General features: G+C 29.9%; 1 protein-coding gene across 1 annotated transcript in view; it reads right to left on the bottom strand.

Annotated features, from left to right (window-relative positions):
- Window positions 1-5,485: 5,485 nt before the first annotated feature.
- LOC108559317 overlaps window positions 5,486-22,094 on the bottom strand; it is a gene marked incomplete at its 5' end in the record, with an annotated part of 18,291 nt that continues 1,682 nt past the window's right edge. Inside the window, 4 exons of the mRNA XM_017916559.1 lie at window positions 5,486-5,720; window positions 8,111-8,278; window positions 9,769-9,891; window positions 15,453-15,597. Of these exons, the coding sequence (XP_017772048.1) occupies window positions 5,572-5,720; window positions 8,111-8,278; window positions 9,769-9,891; window positions 15,453-15,597 (585 nt within the window). The remainder of the gene's footprint in view (window positions 5,721-8,110; window positions 8,279-9,768; window positions 9,892-15,452; window positions 15,598-22,094) is intronic.

Here is a 22,094-nt window from a genome sequence, read left to right as displayed (position 1 = left end):
TTGCATCCACCAAAGCCTGAAGACCATCTTCAGAAGCTTCCTACAATTTCTTCAAACCCATCACATTCTGAACTAAATTTCGTATTTGCGAGGTGATGCAGCTCAACATTTGCAGTTTTTGGAGAAACGAATATATTTCTTTAATTTACTGAACATTTTGCATACATTTATTGATCTGTGCTACGTTTATTCTCTATTAATAATAATGTGTATACTTTTTTCTGTTGTTTAAATAAATAACTAATAATTATAACCAACAATTATTTGTGTCTCATTTATAATGAATTACCATAAAATTGGTCTGCAAAATAAATATATTTCGAAGACTTTTTTTAAAAGAAAATTAAAAACATGGATTTTATATCAATTTTAAATAATTTTCTATTATTACAACCAAATATTATTTATGCCTCATTTTTATTTATTTGTATTCAATTAGTCTAGAATATACATCAAAATTTCTAAGCATTAATTTTAAATATTTGTTTAATTCCATATTTATATATATTAACTCCATTATTTCTGTTATATATCAATCAAAATTTAATAAGTATTGTAATAAAATGTAGTTTAAATTTAAAAATTTGTAATTAACGGACATTAAGATATAAATAATTATCAGGTATACCAATTACAATTAATCTAATAGAAATGTGTCAAAAACACTAGGACTCTACTATCCTTAAATATGACAATGTAAACTAATAAATCATAGAATTTGCACAAATTATAAAATATTCATAAAAAATATGTGCAAATATTAGCTTTTTTCTTCTCAATTATTATAAATCTATTCACTAAATCGGAAATAGGAAACAAAACAGGAAATACCAATCTTCAGTTATTATTTGAATTATTTTATGCATTCATGATGGAAATAATAGTATTAAAAAAGCAAACAATAAATTTCATAAAGTTGAACAACATTATTAAATGTGGCGTGCTTCGGTCGAGGAACACATAAATTCCAAAACTATGTTGGTTCCCGACTCTTTTATTCCTCCCATTCCATTGGCCTTGGCAGAAGCGCGAGGGGTTGAAGGAAAGAAATCATAATTCATTTCAGTGCGGAAAATTTATCGACGATGATAAAAAGGACGGAAAAGAAAAAATGAAGAAGGAAATGAAGAAAAACCATAAATGATGGAGTGATCATAATTTCCATGGATTCCATTCGATCAAAATTTTAGACTAAGTTCATCAGAAACCAATAAAACTGAAGTAAAAGTAAAAGAATTGGGAGAAGAAAACGCTGCAAAAAGAAAGAAATGAACGAGAGAGGGAATGAGAAAAACATGGAAGAAACTGCCGGATAAATTGAAACCCGTGTTCGGGTTTCGAGTGGATATTTTCGGAAACTGCTAATTTTAACAACCCTCTTTCGGCCGTAACTGAAATGTAATTAAATTAGTTTTACTACTTGCAACTTCCGCCTTTGCGGCACGAACAGAAACCTATCGATTCCGAAAGACTTTTCCGCCCTTTCCAAACCAAGATATACACACATACACATATGCGAAGCGCAGTTTTCCCTCGACGTTTACCAGTTTTGTTTTTTATTCTCTATTTTTATTAAATTTCATTTCGGCGCTTGAATTCCGCGCGAGATGCGGGCAAAATACAAGGAATTCAACGTGTTCGTTTTTTTTTTCATTTCACTTTTAGAGAATACCATATTCTATATTAATAAATAATTTATGAGGGTTGAATGCAGTTACAAATTTTGCACCCGCTGCAACATAAACATTCAATTATTCGCTATATTAACCAAATTTACTGTCTTGTGCAAATTTTCTTCGGTCTCCGGGGCATCTCGCATCTCGCTTAATATGCATGCTATTTTATCGTGGTGCTCGAGCATGTTTATTCGCGTTTACTATGTATTCCGAAATATCGCAACAATTGAATTTCCAACGTAATTCAACGGTTCTCTCGCTCTGCTGAAACTGGAGCATAAACTGAGATAAATAGTATAAATTTATTATACGCAGCTTCAATGTAAAAAAATAATAATTTAAAATTAGATAACTTCAACAGATATGAAAACATATAGAATAATTACAGTTTTGATAAAAATTAAAAATGATCTTTAAAAATAATTGCAGCTACAAATAAATAATTATAAAGTTGTAATTGAGAATTGAAATTAAAAAAACATTGGACTGAATAAACTAAAACTACAGAAAAGCATTATAAAAGGAACATTTTATATAAAATTGATAATACATGGAATTATAATTATGTAAAATACAATTTTTACTAAAGTTTCCAATGAAATATATCAAAATCTAAACAAAGGTGACGATGACATTGGTAGTTCATAAAAAGCATTGGATTTTAATATATTTAACATTAAGAAACGTACATTTTGTAATAAAGTTTGGATTCATTCGAAGATTTTCATTAGTTATTTGAAAAAATTAAAATAAAAACTGAATTCTCCTTGTAATTCAGTTTTCATTGTCAAAAAAATATATTTTAACAACTTTATTTTGTTTAGATAAGATTCATCTTCAGTTTAGAAAGTAAAATAGTTTTTTTCATTGGTTGATGCCATTAAACGTTTACTGGTCTATCAAGTTAAAATCTAAATTGATCAGATCATCAGATTATTTGAATATATGAGGTTTTCAAATACTATAAATAATTTAATTATTTTGGATATATCAATTTATTTTACTTTAAGAACTTTCAAGTCACTGAAATTACTTATATAATTACGAAATTTTTTGGTTGTTTTATATAATGTAATAAACCTATTTAAGAAAATAATTGAAAGCACTTTTGATAATTTAGTTAATTGAAAAATTAGAATTATCAATTTAGTTTACTTCAATAATATTTTGATATATTTTAGGGAATTGTATAATTTCATGTGCAACAAAATATTTATAACGTTTTATTGCAAATATGAATAAATATAATTTCCATTAAAATTTATGTTGCTTGTTGGTAATTTATAATATCTTTTAAAAAAACTGAAATGAATTTCTCATATAATTTACGAAAACTTTTAAGAAAAATGAAACTGATGATTTCATAAGAAAAAGTTTGAGAACAATTTGATAAATTGGAATTATTATTACTTAAAAACTTGAATTTACTTTACTTCACCAATCTTATGATATTTTTAAAGAATTGCAAGATTTCATGTGTAACATATTTACAACGTTTTCTATCAAATATGAATAAATGTAATTCCAATTGAAAATTTAATTGCTTTTAATAGGGATTAATTTCTCATTTAATTTATTCTTCTATAGAAATATGCGAAAAATTGAAACTGATAAATTCATAAGAAATAGTTTGATAACGCTGTTGACAAATTAAATATTTTTAATCTATTTACAACTTTGTAAAAATTGATCATGTATAGAAAATATTTACAAGGTTCTGTTACAAATATTAATAATTATAATTCCAAATTGAAATTTGCATTACCGGTTGTTAAGTTTTTGAACATTGATGAAAATAAACTGAAACAATGTTTCATTAAATTTATCGCTCTATGGAAATATGCACGTTTCAGAATGTTGTTATGAAAGTGAAGTACCATTCAGAAAAGTATTTCCAGGGCAACATCAAAGCGGAATAATTTTGTATAATTATGAGTGCACGAGATTAAAACGTCAATATGCGCATTTTCCGCAATTTGCTGCGTTACATAAAGAATGCTCCGTTTGAAGGAGGGGAACGAAAATTCCAACAGGTATTAATCGTGTAATTATATGTGGCGTGCTAACGTGTTAATTATATATTCCTTCTCGACGATTTCGAAAGGCGTTCATCGGCCTGTAAGGAAAATCATACGAAACGTTGAAGCTTATACTTGTGTGTGTTCCGAGAATATATTTTAACGATTTCTATCTGTATCGGCTTCCATCATCTATTGTGACCTAACCTATTTATAGTCAGCACAGTAAAACCATTCTGACGTAATCACTCCTCCCCCGTCTACGTTGACTTGATTGTATCTAAGGCCTAATTTAATCTGTCTATCTCTCTCCAATCCCGAAAACTACCTCGAAACTTGCTCCAAACTGTTATCTAATGAACTTAATTAGTTAATTAATGTAGATTTATAAATAAAACAATAAATATAATCTAACATTATATAAAATTTTAATTAACAATTGTTTCCTGTACTTTTTGTTCTTTAATTTTCAGTAAAAAATATAATATATTTAAGAAAATATACATCTATTTTAAAACTACTCTATTAACAACAATTTTGGAGTTTGATGCAAAATGAAAGAAAAACATTATTTGTTTTCTCAAGAAAAAACAATATCTACTGTAAAAGTTCAGTATTGCACGAAATTATCAGTTATAACATAAAATATATAATTTGATATAAGTTTTTATAGAATAAAAGTTATACGAAGAGTTAAAAAAAGGAAAATTTTGTGAAGAAAACTTAAAAACTTATTATAAGAAAAATATTCACACCATTTTCTTCATCTTGATTGAAGTTAATTTTATAACATGGCATACCTTTAGAATTTTCATTTTTTTTTATCTTATATAAAGAAAAAATCTACATTTTGTTTGAAATTCACAAGCATTTGGAAATATAATTTTCTCTAAAAAAAAATCTTTGAAAAATTAATTGATACAAAATTATAATATATTGAGATATTAAAGCAAGGTTTCATGAAATTAAAAATCAACAGAGCGTTGACTAAAAAGTAAAACTGTGTAAGTAATTGCTTCATGGTTAATCTTTATTGAGATGATAGAAGCTCATCCCCAATCGCAATTCCATCAAGATCCGAACAAAGGTCACGTTCTGGATCGTTTTAATTAAAATCAATATGGGAAGCTTCGTTGATAATTTCATTACCACATTGCCTTCCCCATTCGAGTGTTTATATCCACGATTAACTTAGCTCAGTAGTGTTCATGCAATTATATATTAGATACAAACGATGATATCCGAATGAATATAGTCAGCGCTTAGGTAACGTAGATCTTATCAATTTACGTTCGATAATACGTACATAATAATAATGTACGTATTATCGAACGTACGTACGTAACATCCGATCGGTGTTTGTGTATAGAGCATCTGTATTCCAATATACAAATATCCAGTAAGCAATTATAATGTAGTATTAATATTATATATTTTACTTTTCTTCAAATCAGATTAAAACATCCAAATCAACGTACAGAATCTGTACTTACGTCTAATCGTGTCAATTGAACTACTATGAGGTTATGCATCAAACGTTCATATATGTATATTTGATTATATATTGGTATATATTTGAAATAATTAAGGTAAGAAGCTTAGTTTTGACATTGTACGTTTGTTCGAAGGAAGAGTCATTTGTGTATCAAAAATTGGTAAATGCATGTATATAGAATTTCATCATATAAGCGAATGTAGGGAAAGTAGTAAGAAAAGTTGTGTACGTTAACTGAACACTAACTGTTTGTAGAGGTTGTTATGTGGAGTGTTTTCTTGTAGAAGTTGTGTAATTGTACATACCTGATGCTAGACAAACCATTCGTCTTTTTGACTTTGTGAGACGAGGTCCGCGTCACCGCCATTGGCGGGCGCGTGCCTCACTTTGCCTGGCAGTAAAGGCGGCCCCGGACCGGCGTGCTGAGGAGGAACCCGAGTGGTCCCGCAGGGTGGTACCAGTTTCCCTGCACCGGAAGTGTCGTCATTGAGCCTTGCTTCATCGCTCCATTCGAACCGTACATTTGTTGAACTGCGACAGACACGAGAAACAAACAAAAAAAAACATCAAATGTCAATATAAACGTCAAATAAGTATAAGCCATCTATTCATAAGCATATAACTAAATTTGGTAATGTGTACATTCTCATTCCTGTTTCAATAAATCCAAACAATATTTCGTAAAGTGGAAATTTGCAACATAGTTTATCGAATCTTAATATCTTTTATGTAACAGAATATATATTTTTTTGTACAATTCAAAGACAAAACGAGAATTTGTAAAAACATGTCAACCTACTAAAGTAATCGCAATTCAAAGTTTGAAAGGATGTAACTCCTGTACTTCATTCAATTTAACATCGAAAAGCAGGAACTAAGTGTATTTAAAGTAGATACACTCTTAGCTCTTAAGAAGTTAAATAATAGTAATAATTTTGGTAAGTTGATGTATGTTATATATTTTTTAAATATTTTTAATTACAATTCTTATAATAATTATTACATTGATGTGAAATTATATGAAACATATATTGTTTTTTATTGTAATCATTGCGTAACTGCTTACATACCTAAGAAAGTTATTTTATTACATAACAATGAGATAAATATTTATAAAAATAGTCATTCTTTAAATAATCCAAAGATTTGTCTAAACTAGGACCGTTTTGAAACAAAAAGGCATTTTTAAGATATTGCCTAGTCCAAAGAGCCGCACGTAGCTTTAATATCGCTATTTTTACTAGTAAAATGAACTTTTCGACATACGGCAGAAGCCACAGCTGCGAGAATTGGGAGCCACAATTTCTTATCAATTAAGCCGCATGCGGCTCCGGAGTCGATGATAGCCGGTTAAAACACACAGAAGTAATGATAAATAACTAGAGTTTATATGTATAGTATAAAGTAATTGGATTTGTGTTTACCATTATAAATAAATATAGTGAAATATTGATTAAAGAAACATTTATATCAAAATGTAATACTAAAAAAAGTATTAATTATTTTTTTTTTATAATTTTAGAAGCATACCTTCAAAGAAAAATTATTCTCATTTATTGTGTAGCCTTTTTGAAAAAAATTCACTTTTGCTTTATAACGAAAATGCGCAACATAATTTCTGTATAGAATGATGTAATACGATTTTATATATATGGAAATTATTTATTTTTCATAAATATTAATGAATGAAATAAGCAGTTTCACCTTTGATCTAATATTTGAGTTAAAATATGAAATTCGTTCCATTAACTTAGAGCATTGCTTGCACACTCATTTCTTATGTAATTAAACGAGATGATGGTACTTTTCTCGTTGCTCGTCGAGTTCGTGCACTTTACACGGAAACTAGTCCAATTAAAGTTTCCGACTTTCGATCGTATCTGAATGAGGGTGTAAGTTTTAGTTTCGTATGGTCGATTAGATATAAACCCATTTTCTTGAAATGCTCCGCTTGTATTTTCCAGTTACTGACACACCATCAGATACATTCGTTAAGAGTTGAATATAAACGAGGTCTATCAAAGACTTTTGTCTCGAAACTCGTGTTAAGATCGTTTTCATTTTGCATATTCTCTAACTTATAGCACTAACATTTCATGTATAAATATTGCTTTTATAAATTTATTCTGTTGAATTTAACATGAAAAGCTTTTAAACTAATTTAAACTATTTATTAGCATAATCATGTAAAATATAATTGCATTTAATATTCATAGAGCTATAATTTTCTATTCATATGAGATGAGAAAGTTTCTACAATTGAACAAGAAATTTAATTTACTAAACTCATAATTATTATTCATCATAATTATATATTTTTTCATATTTTTCAGTCAATAAGCACTGAAGTTAGTCCTAAAATTTCAGTATAAGTCGAAAACCTCGTAAGTAAAAAATAATGTAATACAAATCTGTATACAATTGAAGGAATTTTAAATTGAGTGTTGAACAATTCCTGCATCCACGAAATGTAGAAAGTTCGCTCAACCGCAAAGAATTCAGTATTTGATAGACTGTTTATTCTGACATAAAATTTTGATAACTACATTTATTTACATCATTGTTAAGAGAAATAAAAGTAGATTATCACATTTATATAATATACACATACAAAAATTTGTCAATGTCACAAGGTTTCTACGCCACATTTTGTTTAGTTCTATAACTGTAACTTTCAGAAGGATCATGATATAACTGATACTATAACTACACTACATTTCAGTTATAAAGTAAAGATTAATGTGTTTTATGTAGCCAGTAAATGTTAGAAAAAGTTATAACAACATCAACATTATTGTTACTATTATTATTTATCAACCTGTTGCTTTTAGTGCAAGTCTATGAGAGGTTAAATAAAGCGAAGGACGCTTCGTGTATTGTCAGAGGTAAATATAATAGGTAGTAGTAAATTTCGTACTCACGTGAGTAATTCTGCTGCTGACCGTTATTTCCTGGTCGACTGGCCAAACCTCTTCGACATAGGCAGATAGACACAACCACAATGCAGACTGCTATCAGCAGGAGAGTGCTGACAACTACAACCACAAACCAGGTCATCTCCAACCCCATTATCGTTCCGGTATCGTTATCTGTAAAGAACAAAAAGAAGACAATTAAAGAAACTTACGTCAATTTTCGCTACACGATTTGTTAGTTTATAAACAACAAAATTTGTTTAATTTTAAAATAATAATTAAACAATTATTATTACTAATAAAAAAAATGGTCATTTTACAAAATGTCACAAAACACTATATAACTTGAAAATTATCATAAACTCTACAGTTTCGTAATGAAATTGAATAAATCAAATTAATTGTCAAAAGAAAATTGGATGACTCACACTATACAACTGTCAAATTAACAATGACATAACCTCAATAAAAACAGTATATTAATTATTTACGAACATAATTCAAAACTTTCATTTAATTGATGAATGAAAATGATCATAATCTGTTGTTTTTAGCATAAAACATTATCATCAATCATGAAGTTTCTAATGAAATTTATTAATTCACACGCTACAATTGTCAAATAAAAATTGACATAACCTAATGAGAAACAGAATAATGTAAAAATAGAATAGTAACGTTTCTTTCGTGACATCTTGTAAGTAAATCTTCTATATTTAATATAAGTTTTTTATAGCCATAACAAATCATTAGGAGTTAAAAGTTTTATAATTATATTGAATAATCCACACTAGATAACTTTTTAATTCAAATAGTCATTTATTCTCTGCAGAGGTAATAAATAACATGAAAACTAAATAGTAATGTAATTAAAAAAAACATGTATTTTTCAGCATAAGACATTATTAGGAGTCATGAGTTTTGTAATGAAATTGAAAAGTTCACACTATATAACTGTCAAATAAAAATTGACATAACCTTATGATAAAGTGAATAATACGAAAAATAAATAGTAACATTTATTTTATGACAACTTGTATGTAAATTTCATATATTTATTACAACCATCAAAATCTAAATCGCTCTATATTGGCGTGTATTGATATAACTCAAGTAGCAATTGAGTACAGAAGTAATGTCCGCCGTTCGTCCGCAAATGGTTATTTGTTTTCTAGTGCAATTGAATAATTCATAATTACTTTTGTGCTAACCGCTAACGTGGGAACTAAATATTATTTTTTTTCTTTTTATGACAATTTACATTCAAATTTATCAAATATATATTTACTTTCAGTATTACCACATTATTTAATATTTAGTTTCACTGTAATATAAATCGGATTAATATAGAAGTTAATGTATGGAAATGTGATATTATTATACAATAATAATAATATTGAATTTACGTATATTTATTATTGTGCGTTGTTCTGTAAAATCATTTTTTTTTTTAGATATACAAAATATCGAATATAAATATGTGAAAATATTTCCTTTCAATATTGTTACAGATGAAGCTGGAATAGATATTTATTGACGTTGAGATGTTCATGATTCTAGTGTAATGCGACAACTCGAAAGTTTGTAGTGGATATTGAATGTATGTATATAGAAAATCTGTGGACTATAAGTTTCTTGCAAATACTACTGCTACTAGTACTTACTTTGACAGGCTGTGCTGGAAGCTTCGTCGGATCCATCGGCGCAATGATTGATCCCATCGCACACAAGATCCGTGGCTATGCAAAATTCCCGAAGGTTGCATCGAAACTCCGTGCAGGCGTGCTCTGAAATGGATAGGACAGACACACGCATTTACATTTAGAACTATGTTTTAACATTCATAAATATTATATATTCAGAGTTTGCATTCATCAGTTTTGATGCAGACATTGTGTGCACATTATACGTGGATACTGCCACATATCAACGCATTTCATCAATTTCAAATCAACTAATTAATAGTTATTAAAAAAATCTATTAAAGACAAGATTAAATTCTTAAATTCCAAACTTAATAATGAATACTTTATTAAATAGAAAATGTTTGTTGAAAATAATATGAACTTAATAATACTTAATAGAATAATTGAGTAGATCCTGATGATAATGATAATCTTATTTGATCCTACTTTTATTCTGAAACCCTAATAAGATATTTTTAACAAAACTGTCGTTTTTTTTCGATAAATTAGTTTAAAAATATGATATCTTTTACCAATGCATGATCAAATTTCTTTATTTTTCATTATTAATTTGAGCCTACTTTAGCTCTGAAATTCTAAACATGTCGTATTTCGGTTGTCAAAACTACCTAACCTTACTTTGAACCTAACCTAAACACAACATTTTGTATAGCTTAACCTCGCATATAAGTTAGAATAACCTAAGGATGATTTGGGATAAAACTGATTTGTCTTTAAGAATTTAAAGAGTTCCAAAAACTAACAATATATAGAACAACTAAGACAAATTAGTTTTGGGAATGTACTGCATATTCATACATTGCTATGGCTTCGTGTTCAAAGTTTAAAAAAAGTTAATGCTCGAAAAAGCAGTGTTTTCACTTTTAACTGATTTTTTTTAAACTGTAATAGATTGAATAAATCCAAAAGATATGTATAAAAGTTGGATGTTTGTGGAATGTAGCGAGTATTCATACATTTCTAGAGTTTCGTCCATTTGGTTGTAATTCGTGAATGAAAAAAATAACTATCTAAAAAGCAGTGTTTTCACATCTTAGTTATTTTCTCGAAAAAGAATAGATTGAATGGATCCAAAAGATGTATATGAAAGCTGGATGTTTGGAGAATGTAGCACGTATTTAAATATTACTGCAGTTTCATCAATTTGGCTGAAAAATTAACGCTGGAAATAGCAGTGTCTTCACATTAATGTTATTTTCTCATAAGCATAGATTGGATCCAAAAAATGCATATGTAACTTGGATGGTTTTGGAAATGTAGCAAGTATTAAATAAACTAAACTAATTTAACCTCATAGTTAACTTAATCCAATCAAACTTATTGTCAGATCAAATCTAACCTAACAAAAATCTAATTAACCTTACTTGATCTAACCTAATGCAATTCTGTAAAACGTTTGTTATTAAAATTGTATATAACTATGAAATAAAAAATTCTCTGCAATATAAAATAGAGCTGGGATAGTAAATATGAATACTAAATATCCAATGAATGAATGAAATGAAACACGCGTTGATAAATCTTCCGCAAAAAAAAATCGGACAATTGCATTTGAAGTTTCATTTAATTGCAAAACCGGTAACATCAATCAATCAAACCTTTGTATTTACGCCGCGCGGCGACGAACAGAAAAAAAAACTGTACATTTGATATTTTTTAAATTAATCCAACGTGAGAATAATCCGACCATTGAAAATGTTCGATGCCATTAGTGGTGTTCAACGTTTTCACTCTTTTCATTACATTTTTTTTTGTTTGTTGGGTGGTGTTCGGTAACAAAAGGGACGTATTGTTAGTTATTTTTCGCTTGTCCCGTTGTCAGTGTTTGTGTTTGGCTTTTAAAATTTGCCCTCAAATATTTAGGTTAGGTTCGTCGATTAAAAGCAGTTTAGCAAATTGTCAACTGAAATCTGCTGTCGTTACCAGAATTATCGGATTTTCAGCAAATCGAGTCGGTCGTGTGTTGTCACTCCAACTTCAATTCGCAACTGTTATATAAATAAAAGACCGAACACAAATAAACAAAAAAAATAATTGTTTTGTGTATTTCCAACTATTCGTTTTGTCTATTTAACGGTGAGTTTTGAAAACTATAATAGATTGAATAGAATCAAAATATTCATATGAAAGCTGAATATTTGGGGAATGTAAAAAGTATTAATAAATTGCTGTGGTTTCATCAATGTGGAGGTAATTCGTTTTCAAAATTGAAAAAAATGTGTTTCCACATTTTAGTAATTTTCTCTGAAACTGTAACAGGTAGAATTGATCCAGAAGATGAATATGAAAGAGGAATGTTTGGTGAATGTATCGAATGTCCATTTAGTTGTAATTCATGTTCAAATTTGAAAAAAAAAATAAATTGAATTCTCGTAAAAACAGAGTCGGTCGTGTCATCCCAACGTATCCCAACGTAAATTCGCAACTGTTATATAAATAAAAGACCGTATTGTGTATTTCCAACTATTCGTTTTGTCTATTTAACGGTGAATTTTGAAAACTATAATAGATTGAATAGAATCAAAATATTCATATGAAGAAAGCTGAATATTTGGGGAATGCAGAAAGTATTAATACATTGCTGTGGTTTCATCAATTTGGCTGTAATTCGTGTTCAAAGTTGAATAAATAACACTCGAAAAAGCAGTGTTTCCACATTTTAGTAAGGATGCATATGAAAGCAGGATGTTTGGTGAATGTATCACACATTGCTATGATTTAATACATTTGGCTGTAATTCGTGTTCAAATTTGAAAAAATTAAATTGAATTCTCGAAAAAACAGAGTCGGTCGTGTGTTGTCACTCCAACTTCAATTCAGAACTGTTATATAAATAAAAGACCAAACACAAATAATCGTACAAAAGAGATAATTGCTATGTATTTCTAACTATTCATTTTGTTTATTTAACGGTGAGTTTTGAAAACTATAATAGATTGAATAGAATCAAAATATTCATATAAAAGCTGAATATTTGGGGAATGCAGAGAGTATTAAAGCATTGCTGTGGTTTCATCAATTTGGCTGTAATTTGTGTTTAAAAAATAACGCTCGAAAAAGCAGTGTTTCCACATTTAGTAAGAATGCATATGAAAGCAGGATGTTTGGTGAATGTATCACACATTGCTATGATTTAATACATTTGGCTGTAATTCGTGATCAAATTTGAAAAAATGAATTGAATTCTCGAAAAAACACAGTCGGTCGTATTTTGTCACTCCAAAGTCAATTCGCAACTGTTATATAAATAAAAGACTGAAGAAAAATAATTGCATAAAAAAGATAATCGTTATGTATTTCTAACTATTCATTTTGTTTATTTAACGATGAGTTTTGCGGATTCGCAGGACCACGATCAGGACTATAAATAAATTGATTGCATTTATAAATTGTCAGATAAGCACTGAAATAATAATTGCGGCCTGAGCGAGCTTTCATAAAACATTGATACTAATGGAAAGCCAACAATTTCATCTGTCAGAGGTGATTTAATAGACTTATAATTACTCCATGCGAACGCCGCCATAACGCCGATTTATTACGGCCCTTTTGCCCGGATCCTGACTAGATATAAATATCACGAGAGAAACAAATAAAACAAAACAAAAAACAATAAATAAATACAAAAAGGATTTAAGCGATTTTTCGTTGTTATTCGTAAAGTCCCCGTTTTATCTGCAATCAATTGAAAAACCCGCCATTTCCTAACTATCAATTTATCGAAGTCGTAAACTTCGTTTTATCCACATCTCTTTGGAATTTAATAATGATAAAAATTAATCACATAATGTCTATGTAACTTTTTGAAAGTAATCTTTTGATTCATTAATATAGAATTATTGTAATATTTAGTTTATTTTGTTGTATTTTATGTTATATAACGTTTATTTATATTTTTATTGTATCTTAAATTAAAATGGGTTAAGAAATAAAATTAATTAAAACTAAATGTTAAAAATGGTAAATCAGTGTTTCTGTAATGTTGCTTCAAAGTTTGATTAGAATAATCTGAAGTAGATTAGTGCAGAATTTATGTAAACAAAAGTGGTATAAATTTAGTAATTTGTAGCTTACAATACTTGAAGATATTAAATGGATTTAGTAAATTATTGTAGGTTAGGATATGTTCTGAATTTGTTCAGTTAATTTTGACTATGTAAAATTTATTTAGGTCAAGGTTCGGTTAGTCCGCTTTTTGAAGGTCGTAATATTAAAGCACCTAAGATATAATTTGCTATTTTAGTAACTTAAGTTAAGTCATATTTAAACTCAGAATATTTAGATTTTGAAGAAATTTTAATTTAACAAATATATATTTTACATTAACTTAGATTTAGTTAAATTATTTTGAATATTAATATATTTTTTTATAATAGATTTAGTCAAATTAATCTTAGTTTAAATAAGTCAAATAATTAGTTTTTAGCAAAAGGGTAAATGAAGTAGTAGGTTAAATTAGGTTATGGTTATGTGGATGATACAGTTAGGTTAAGATAAGTTATGTAATTATATTTTGTCTAACAAATTGCGGTTCGTATGGTTTTAACGTAACTTAGCCAGTTATAGACTAAGCTTTTAAATTTAAGATTAAGTTGGTTTGAGAAACGTTCATGTATAATTCAACATCTATTTAGTACACAATTTCGACAACATATATTAATTTGGCATGTTTTGATAACTAGCGACTGTATTAAACTAGCTTTAAAAGTTAATTAAAAATAAAGATTCATAACCTCAACATGACGACTTCATTTAAAAGGGTAAAATTGGGCGGATATATCCGCCGCTCGTGTACAAATGATTAAGTTAAGAGATCGTTAGTTTAGATTAAGTTATTTTGAAAAGAGTGTTATTATATTTTTAGTTATTATTAGAGAAGTAAGTGAAAAAATGGTTCGTTTTATGGAATATAAATAATTACTAAAAAAAAAGTCAAGTTTTTAATTTGATGTCTCGTAGGTAAAAGTTTGTATTAATTCGTTGGAAACATGCAGAGTGAACATGCACATGACATCGTATGATTGATATTTGCAGAGCACATAGCAGAGCATCAATGCAGCGAAAAGTTAATTAAACTTCCTTATGCGAGAGAGGTAAAACTATGTAGGAGACACACGACGCAGAGTATGAAATGTCCGGATCAGAAACGGGAAATTGGAATTGGTTTTACTCTAATATGTACGAAATTATGCTAAAAGGAAGATTGTGGAGACAGAATGGAAGAAAAAATAAAATAAAAACGCGACTGGATTAAGGTGTGTTTGTCCCATTTGGAATTGGACTGAGGTCGTGTGTTCAACCGCGGAGCTCGGAGAGTTTCATTCCTTTCGGATATAAGAGATTTTCCTTACATCCATTAGGCTCTTCCAAAGCGCTCGTTACGTTTCTCAAAAGCGGAATAAATTGCGACGCTCCTCAAATGGTCTGGTCTGGTCTCCTCCTGCATGTACACCAGCTTTGTTATTTTTAAATTAAATTAAAGGTAGATGTTTGTGCAGCACAAAGAATGTTTATTCGGAGAAATAGGATGAAAGAGTAAGAGAAGATGAAGAAAGGAGAAGGGAACGACTGTCGAGGGATTTAAGGAAGAAACGTATGCATTTATAAACCGGAAAAGGAGGAAGTATTAGTGGACGACTCACTTGGATCCTTGACAGCGGTGATAACGAGCTTGAAGCCGTTGGAATCCGTTCCCCAGGCGTCCGTAACGTACTTCAACGTAACGTAGTTGGTCCTTGTGAACATCGCGCCCAGAGTCTGTTTCGTGTTTCGACAAGACAGATCAAACTGTAACAATAACAAAAAATTAATTAAGTTTTCGTTAGTACAAAAAAATATAACTAATATAAATATTAAAAACAAACATTTTACATTATGCTTGGTATTGCTGTATTTGTATGATTTCTTAGGTAAATTTGTTTGTTAGTATTTAGAAACAAAAGATGTTATAAACATTATTTAATTGAATCAAATTTGTTTAGAAAATATTTGCAAAAGATGACACATTAAATAATTATTTTCATTTGACTATTCCAATTATCTAAAGTTTGTCCTTGCACAAAGCGAAATTGGAATCTAATTTCTGAAGTCACCAAAGATATTATCTATATACCTATGATATATATATATAAAATTACAGCAAGTTTGTATTTCTGATGGCCCTTGAATCCACTCGACTTTAATCAATTTATGCCCTCCGCCAGACACTCTCCCACGTCCTTCTCACTCCCATTCCCTTCGGACTAAATCTGTCTCCTTCTCTCTCTCTCTCTCTTTCTATGCTGTTCTGACATTCCCATTATAACTTTCGAACAGACAAAGAAGAACTATTCCCGAACTCACCTCCCAATTTCCTGCCCTCATAAAACAATCAATCAATCGAGAATTAACATTGCATTTGGAACTTTCGAACGTGCGAAGAAGTTTAATTTCGAAGAAGATCCTCTTCAACTTCCTTTTTTTATTCTCTTTTAAATTTAAATGATGATGAATGATTAGCATTTAAAACGGATCAACGAGTTTCACATCGCATTGAAAACGTCGCAGTTTCGAAAGTTCTTTAAGTATTGAAGGTGGAATTTATTAGTTATATCTTGCATACCCAATATGTAAGTTTTGAAATTATATTTATTAAATATATGCAGTAATTTTTCGACTTACGCGATTAATTTGTTCTGAAGGTTTTTGCGTAAGTCGAAAATCCTTATTAAGATACATTTTTTTATATATAATATTGCTCTTTTACCATTAAATCGTAAATATTGGAGAAATTGATAATATTGAGTGAAGTAAAAAGTTCTGAGAGTTTTTTTTCTATTTATTTCGTCGGTGAAATTAATAAAGTTTAGATTTAGATCAAAGATGCGCCGTTTTGTTCGATAAATTTTGTCCATTTTGAAGGTAGTTTCATAATTTTGCGATTGCAGAAATCTTCGTCTCTATTGGTAAAATACTTGACAAGCTATTTTTCACAAGCCTCCCTTGAGCTCCCGATAGGAGCAGCTCATAGTGGAGGATTCCCTTCCAATCCCAAAAAACACACTGCAAAACCTTCTTGGTTTGACCGGCTCACCGCGGTTGGACCACGATCTTTTCCACCTGTTATTCTCGTATGTGACCCATTTTTCATCACCAGTCACCATCCTCTTCAATCGAGCTTCTTCTTGAGACCAGCTTTATGCGAATGGTACCAAACGGTTTTCTGGCTAATCTTCAGTTCCTAGACAATGGAATAAATGCTCGCATGTTGATCCGACTCGATGGTTTCCATAATTTTATCAACATTTTCGACGATTGTCTCATCTTCGACGTCCATATTACCAGAACGGAAGCATTAATACCTACGCTTTGCTGTTGCATTCGATACTGCATTGGGCATAAACAACACATTTTTTTGACCCTCTGCTTCGCTTTTCTTCTCGGTCGTAGTGGTTCAGAAGAATGTATCACATTTTCTTTTTTTAATCTCCATTTTGGAACTTTCTAACACAACTGGATTCACTAAACCCAAAACTGTTAAAGAATTTTCTTTAAGGCGTTATATCGCAGTATAGAACGACAAAAAACGCTCAGATCTTTTCCCTTCACCCAATATTTACAATTTTCTATGAACCTTTCAAAATATATTGCAATGACTATTCCATTTTAAATACAAGATTCATTGCAGATCCGCCTTTAAGTCGCAGTATAGAATGACGAAAAACGCTCAAATCTTGTTACTTCACCCAATATTGAGAATTTTCTGGAAAACTTTCAAAATATATTGCAATGACCATTCCATTTTAAATACAAGGTTTATTACAGACCCGCTTTATTGGTCATCAATTTATTAGTCATTAAAATTACATTTTCTTTTCTTGATAAATACATATTTTATGGTTTTCAAGGAATTGTTTTTGTTATTGTTATGAAAAGCTATGAAACTTTTTGCTTAAATAGCAAAGTATGCGAACCGAACATCATCATTCCGAATTCGACCAGAAAACAGAACATTAACATGGAAAATCAACTGATCAAGGAACTGCGTTCAGTGAGGAACAATTTCAAAAGTATTTATGAGAAAATCCCCGTAGAGGATATTCCTTTGGAAGAGGTGGTAGAAGATTTCGATGCAAATGTTGCCCGCGATGTAAGTATTTTGAAAAGTGTATCTATTTGCGTTTAATTGATACTTTGTTGATGATTCACAGATGATCAAAGATTGCGAACATTTGATAGAATTAATTGAAGTGCGACAAAGGGATGCTTTTACCACGTACTCGAAGATTCTTTTGAGATTTGTGCAGAAGATAGAAAAGTTGGAATCTATGAGGGTTCCAGATGATGACGAGGTGGATGAATATTTGAGAAAGTTCTTGAATTACAGTGATGGTATGGACGGGCTACTGCCCAGCTTGAAGGTCGACGTGGATTACCTCGCCAAATATTTTGTCTACATCAACGATAAGATGCAGAATTGTTTGAGAAGCGAAGGTGCGACTAAGCAGAAGAGAGCTTACATGCTAAGTTTGGTGGATTGCTTCAAGACGAGCAACAAGAAGTACGCTAAACTATATCCAGCTCTAAAAGAGATCTTGGACTTTGTGAAATCCGCATTGGAGGATCAAGAACATTCCGTAATGTTAGTAGGTAACGCGATAGAGTACATCAACTCCATCGACGACAGCATGTTCAATGACGAGAGATACATCGATTATTATCTGGAGTCATTCCTCAAGCCTAACGAGGAGATCCAGGGGATTTTGCTTAATTCGCTTGAAGAAGACGGACCTGAAGGTAGAAGATCCAGTTGTTTCTACGATTTGATGATATGTCGCGAGGAAAACCTTGTAGTCAAAAAATCGTTGTCAAAGCTTCTCGATTTCCTGGAGAGCTTCTACGGACACTTCAACTTCTTCCAAAAGCTTAAACTCTCAAATTCAGTTAATTTACTGTACAGCAATGACAAGAAATTGTATGCAATTGAAAGCAAGATTCGTCAAGTCACGAGCAAAACACAATAGTTAATAATAACCACATTAATTATTGTACATGTAAAAATAATCTATAAAAGCTTGAAAAAATGCATATCAATAAACTTTATTATTTAGAATAAAATAATATCTAATTCTCTTTTTATAAAATATAAGGGGTGGACTGTCAATTTCTGGGGTCCTGAGCTAATACTATTTTTGGGGCCCTACGCTAACACTGTTTGGAGCCATGGGCCCCCAACCTTGACCACCACTGTTTTAGGACCCCTTTGATTGGATGGGGCTCTGGGCTATAGTCCATAAAAACCACGTTTAAATCCGGCCCTGTGCATAAAATTGTACCACGTGTAGTTGCCTAAATTGAACCGGTCAAATTATCGAAAAAAGAAACTTAGAAGAAACCTGTAATAATAAGCAGATCGAATAGTGCGGTTTCTATCTGAGCGGATTCACTATAGTACGGGAAAATTTTAAAACAAACTAAATTTTAATTAACCAAATAAATAGAGTACACTTTCAAACATTGCTGGATATTGACCAAACGGATTACTTGAACATTGAAAAATATATTAAAATGTCTGGTTCTAATTAATAATAACCAAAGTATATTTGTTTAAATTATAACTTAAGAAACTAAGACAAAATTACTGGTCCATCCTGGGAAACTTGTTTCCTTGATTGGACCAATTTGATTAGACAAAGTTCTTCAGACTCTTTGATAATAATCAAGTATTTATTGAAAAGTTACTGGAGCCAAATTGACTTAGATTTTTATATAAATTTTATTTTATTCAATTCTGAATTATACATATCACATTATGTGTCAAAATATTTATATAAATTGTCACTAATTACTTATAGTTATTCAAGTTTATTTATGTTGGTATCTGTATAATTGCGCAATATTTCAGTTAAGTTTCACTGTCATCAGACTGAGTGATAAACAACGACTGCCAACTGCAAGATAAACATTATTAGTTAGTGACACTTACGTCACATGTGGATGTATCATAAATAATCTTATGCCGCCTCTGCATTTTACACCATTACAGTATTATTAATGTGAGTATGAGAACTAGAGTAGTATAGCAGTTGAGGATATCTTAATTGGATCGTAAGATTAATCTGAGAAATAGGAGGGAAAAAAAAAAGAAAGATAGGGGCGGGCGCATCGAAGATCTGGATGTTCTCATTAGGGAACTATCGGTAAACATTTTCTTGGTAAATTAATTTCCTTGTAATTTAGAAGGGTTCGGCGGTTGCTGCACGGGACGGCCGTAGGGTGGAGAAGGTGAAGAAGACAGAAGAAGGATGAGTTGGAGGGTGATGCAGCAGCCTCCTTCGTTTCGGGGTTCGGTTTTAATGGATGAGATCTGTTAATCTGATGTGTATCTTGTGAGTGCAACAACATAAGTTTGCGTTTGATTCGAAACTGGATTTGTGCGTTTATCAATCACTGCCCTGTCAGAGTACACCACTCGAGATCCCGATAATTAAGTTCGATCGGATCGAGGAAAATGCAAAACCGTTTCAGGATGTACACATTTGGGCGTTAATCCGTCCTCGATCGCAGCAAATATACAAACACTCAATACTAAGTACATACATGTACGTGTATATATGAACGAACACAACTTCATAATCGATTCCTAATTATATCAATCCTATTTGAAGCCATCACCGAAAACAATACCATCCATTATTACCAAAACCTTCTTGCATTTCCCGGGTCTAATACATAATCAATAACTTTATCTCTGCGGATTTCAAAGCAATTGGCTTCGACATTGAGTATCGATTGACTAGTATAAATAGATTACAAAATCCTACAGCCAATTTTCTACAGTAAAATCTAATTTCTTGCTAACTTATTTATATAAGTAATAAAACGTAAATTAGGGTACAGAGAGAATTGAAATTATATTGCACATTTTAAAAATGAACTGAAATAAATTGAAACAGTAAGTAAGTAAATCTATCAATATTTAAATAAAATCCTAAAATTTTATAACTTTCTTATTCAAAATCTAAATTTTATACTTAACGTAAATGAAAAATCTGTATTTACTAATAATTACAAAAGTTTAAAGTCGATTTTTCGAATAAAGTTTGATTTTTATTGATTTATTGTAAGTTGCCTAATATTGGACCGCGTGCTTAAATTGAACCGGCTAAGAAAATGACAGAAGAAACATGGTCTTATAGCCATTTCATTCATTTTTATGTTTGTATTATTTAATGTTAATTAACTTAACACAAATTAAACTAAATATATTAAATTGTATAGGAGACAAAAGAATAAGATAAAAACAAAAAAAATAATAGAAAAATCATATACACTGTAAAGTATCCAACAACAGATCATTGTTAATTGTATCAGAAGCTCTAGTGTTTTAATTCAATAAAACGTTCAGCGTTTTGCGTTCCCACAAATTATGTCATCTCTATAACAAAAGGCGTCGGAGATAGCAGTTTGTGAAATTCGTTGTTTCACATCGCAGAATTTCATTTAATTAAAGAACGATACAAAATTACAACTATGAAAGCGAATTTTTCAGTAATTAAATCTACGTTCTGCATTTTTAACACAACATATTTATATGTAGTTCAACTCGATTCAATTGTTTAAAACTTAAAATTTAACTTGTTTTAACGTAAGATAACAGCTGTTATTTTATTAATATCAGCCAATAAAAATTAGAAGCAATAATTTAGATTATATATTTTAGAAAAATTAAATACTTCAGTTAATAGAAAGCTCTAAAATTTGATATTTCAATTTATAAAATACCAAATAATAAAGATATGACACAAATTATGTCATATCAATAACAAAAGGCGTCGGATAGCGGTTTGTGAAATTCGTTGTTTCACATCGCAGAATTTCATTACAAAAATTACAACTACGAAAGCGAATTTTTCAGTAATTAAATCTACGTTCTGCATTTTTAACACAACATATTTATATGTAGTTCAACTCGATTCAATTGTTTAAAACTTAAAATTTATCTTGTTTTAACGTAATATAACAGCTGTTATTTTATTAATATCAGCCAATAGAAATTAGAAGCACTAATTTAGATTATATATTTTAGAGAAATAGAATACTTCAATTAGTAGAAAGCTCTAAAATTTGATATTTCAATCTACAAAATACCAAATAATAAAGATATGACACAAATTATGTCATATTAATAACAAAAGGCGTCGAAATTAGTAGAAAGCTCTAAAATTTGATATTTCAATCTAAAAATACCAAATAATAAAGATATGACACAAATTATGTCATATTAATAACAAAAGGCGTCGAAA

This window comes from Nicrophorus vespilloides, unplaced genomic scaffold, assembly GCF_001412225.1.
Source record: "Nicrophorus vespilloides isolate i.1.1-1 unplaced genomic scaffold, Nicve_v1.0, whole genome shotgun sequence".
NCBI classification, from domain to species: domain Eukaryota; kingdom Metazoa; phylum Arthropoda; class Insecta; order Coleoptera; family Silphidae; genus Nicrophorus; species Nicrophorus vespilloides.
This window is presented reverse-complemented; position numbering and strand designations above follow the sequence as displayed.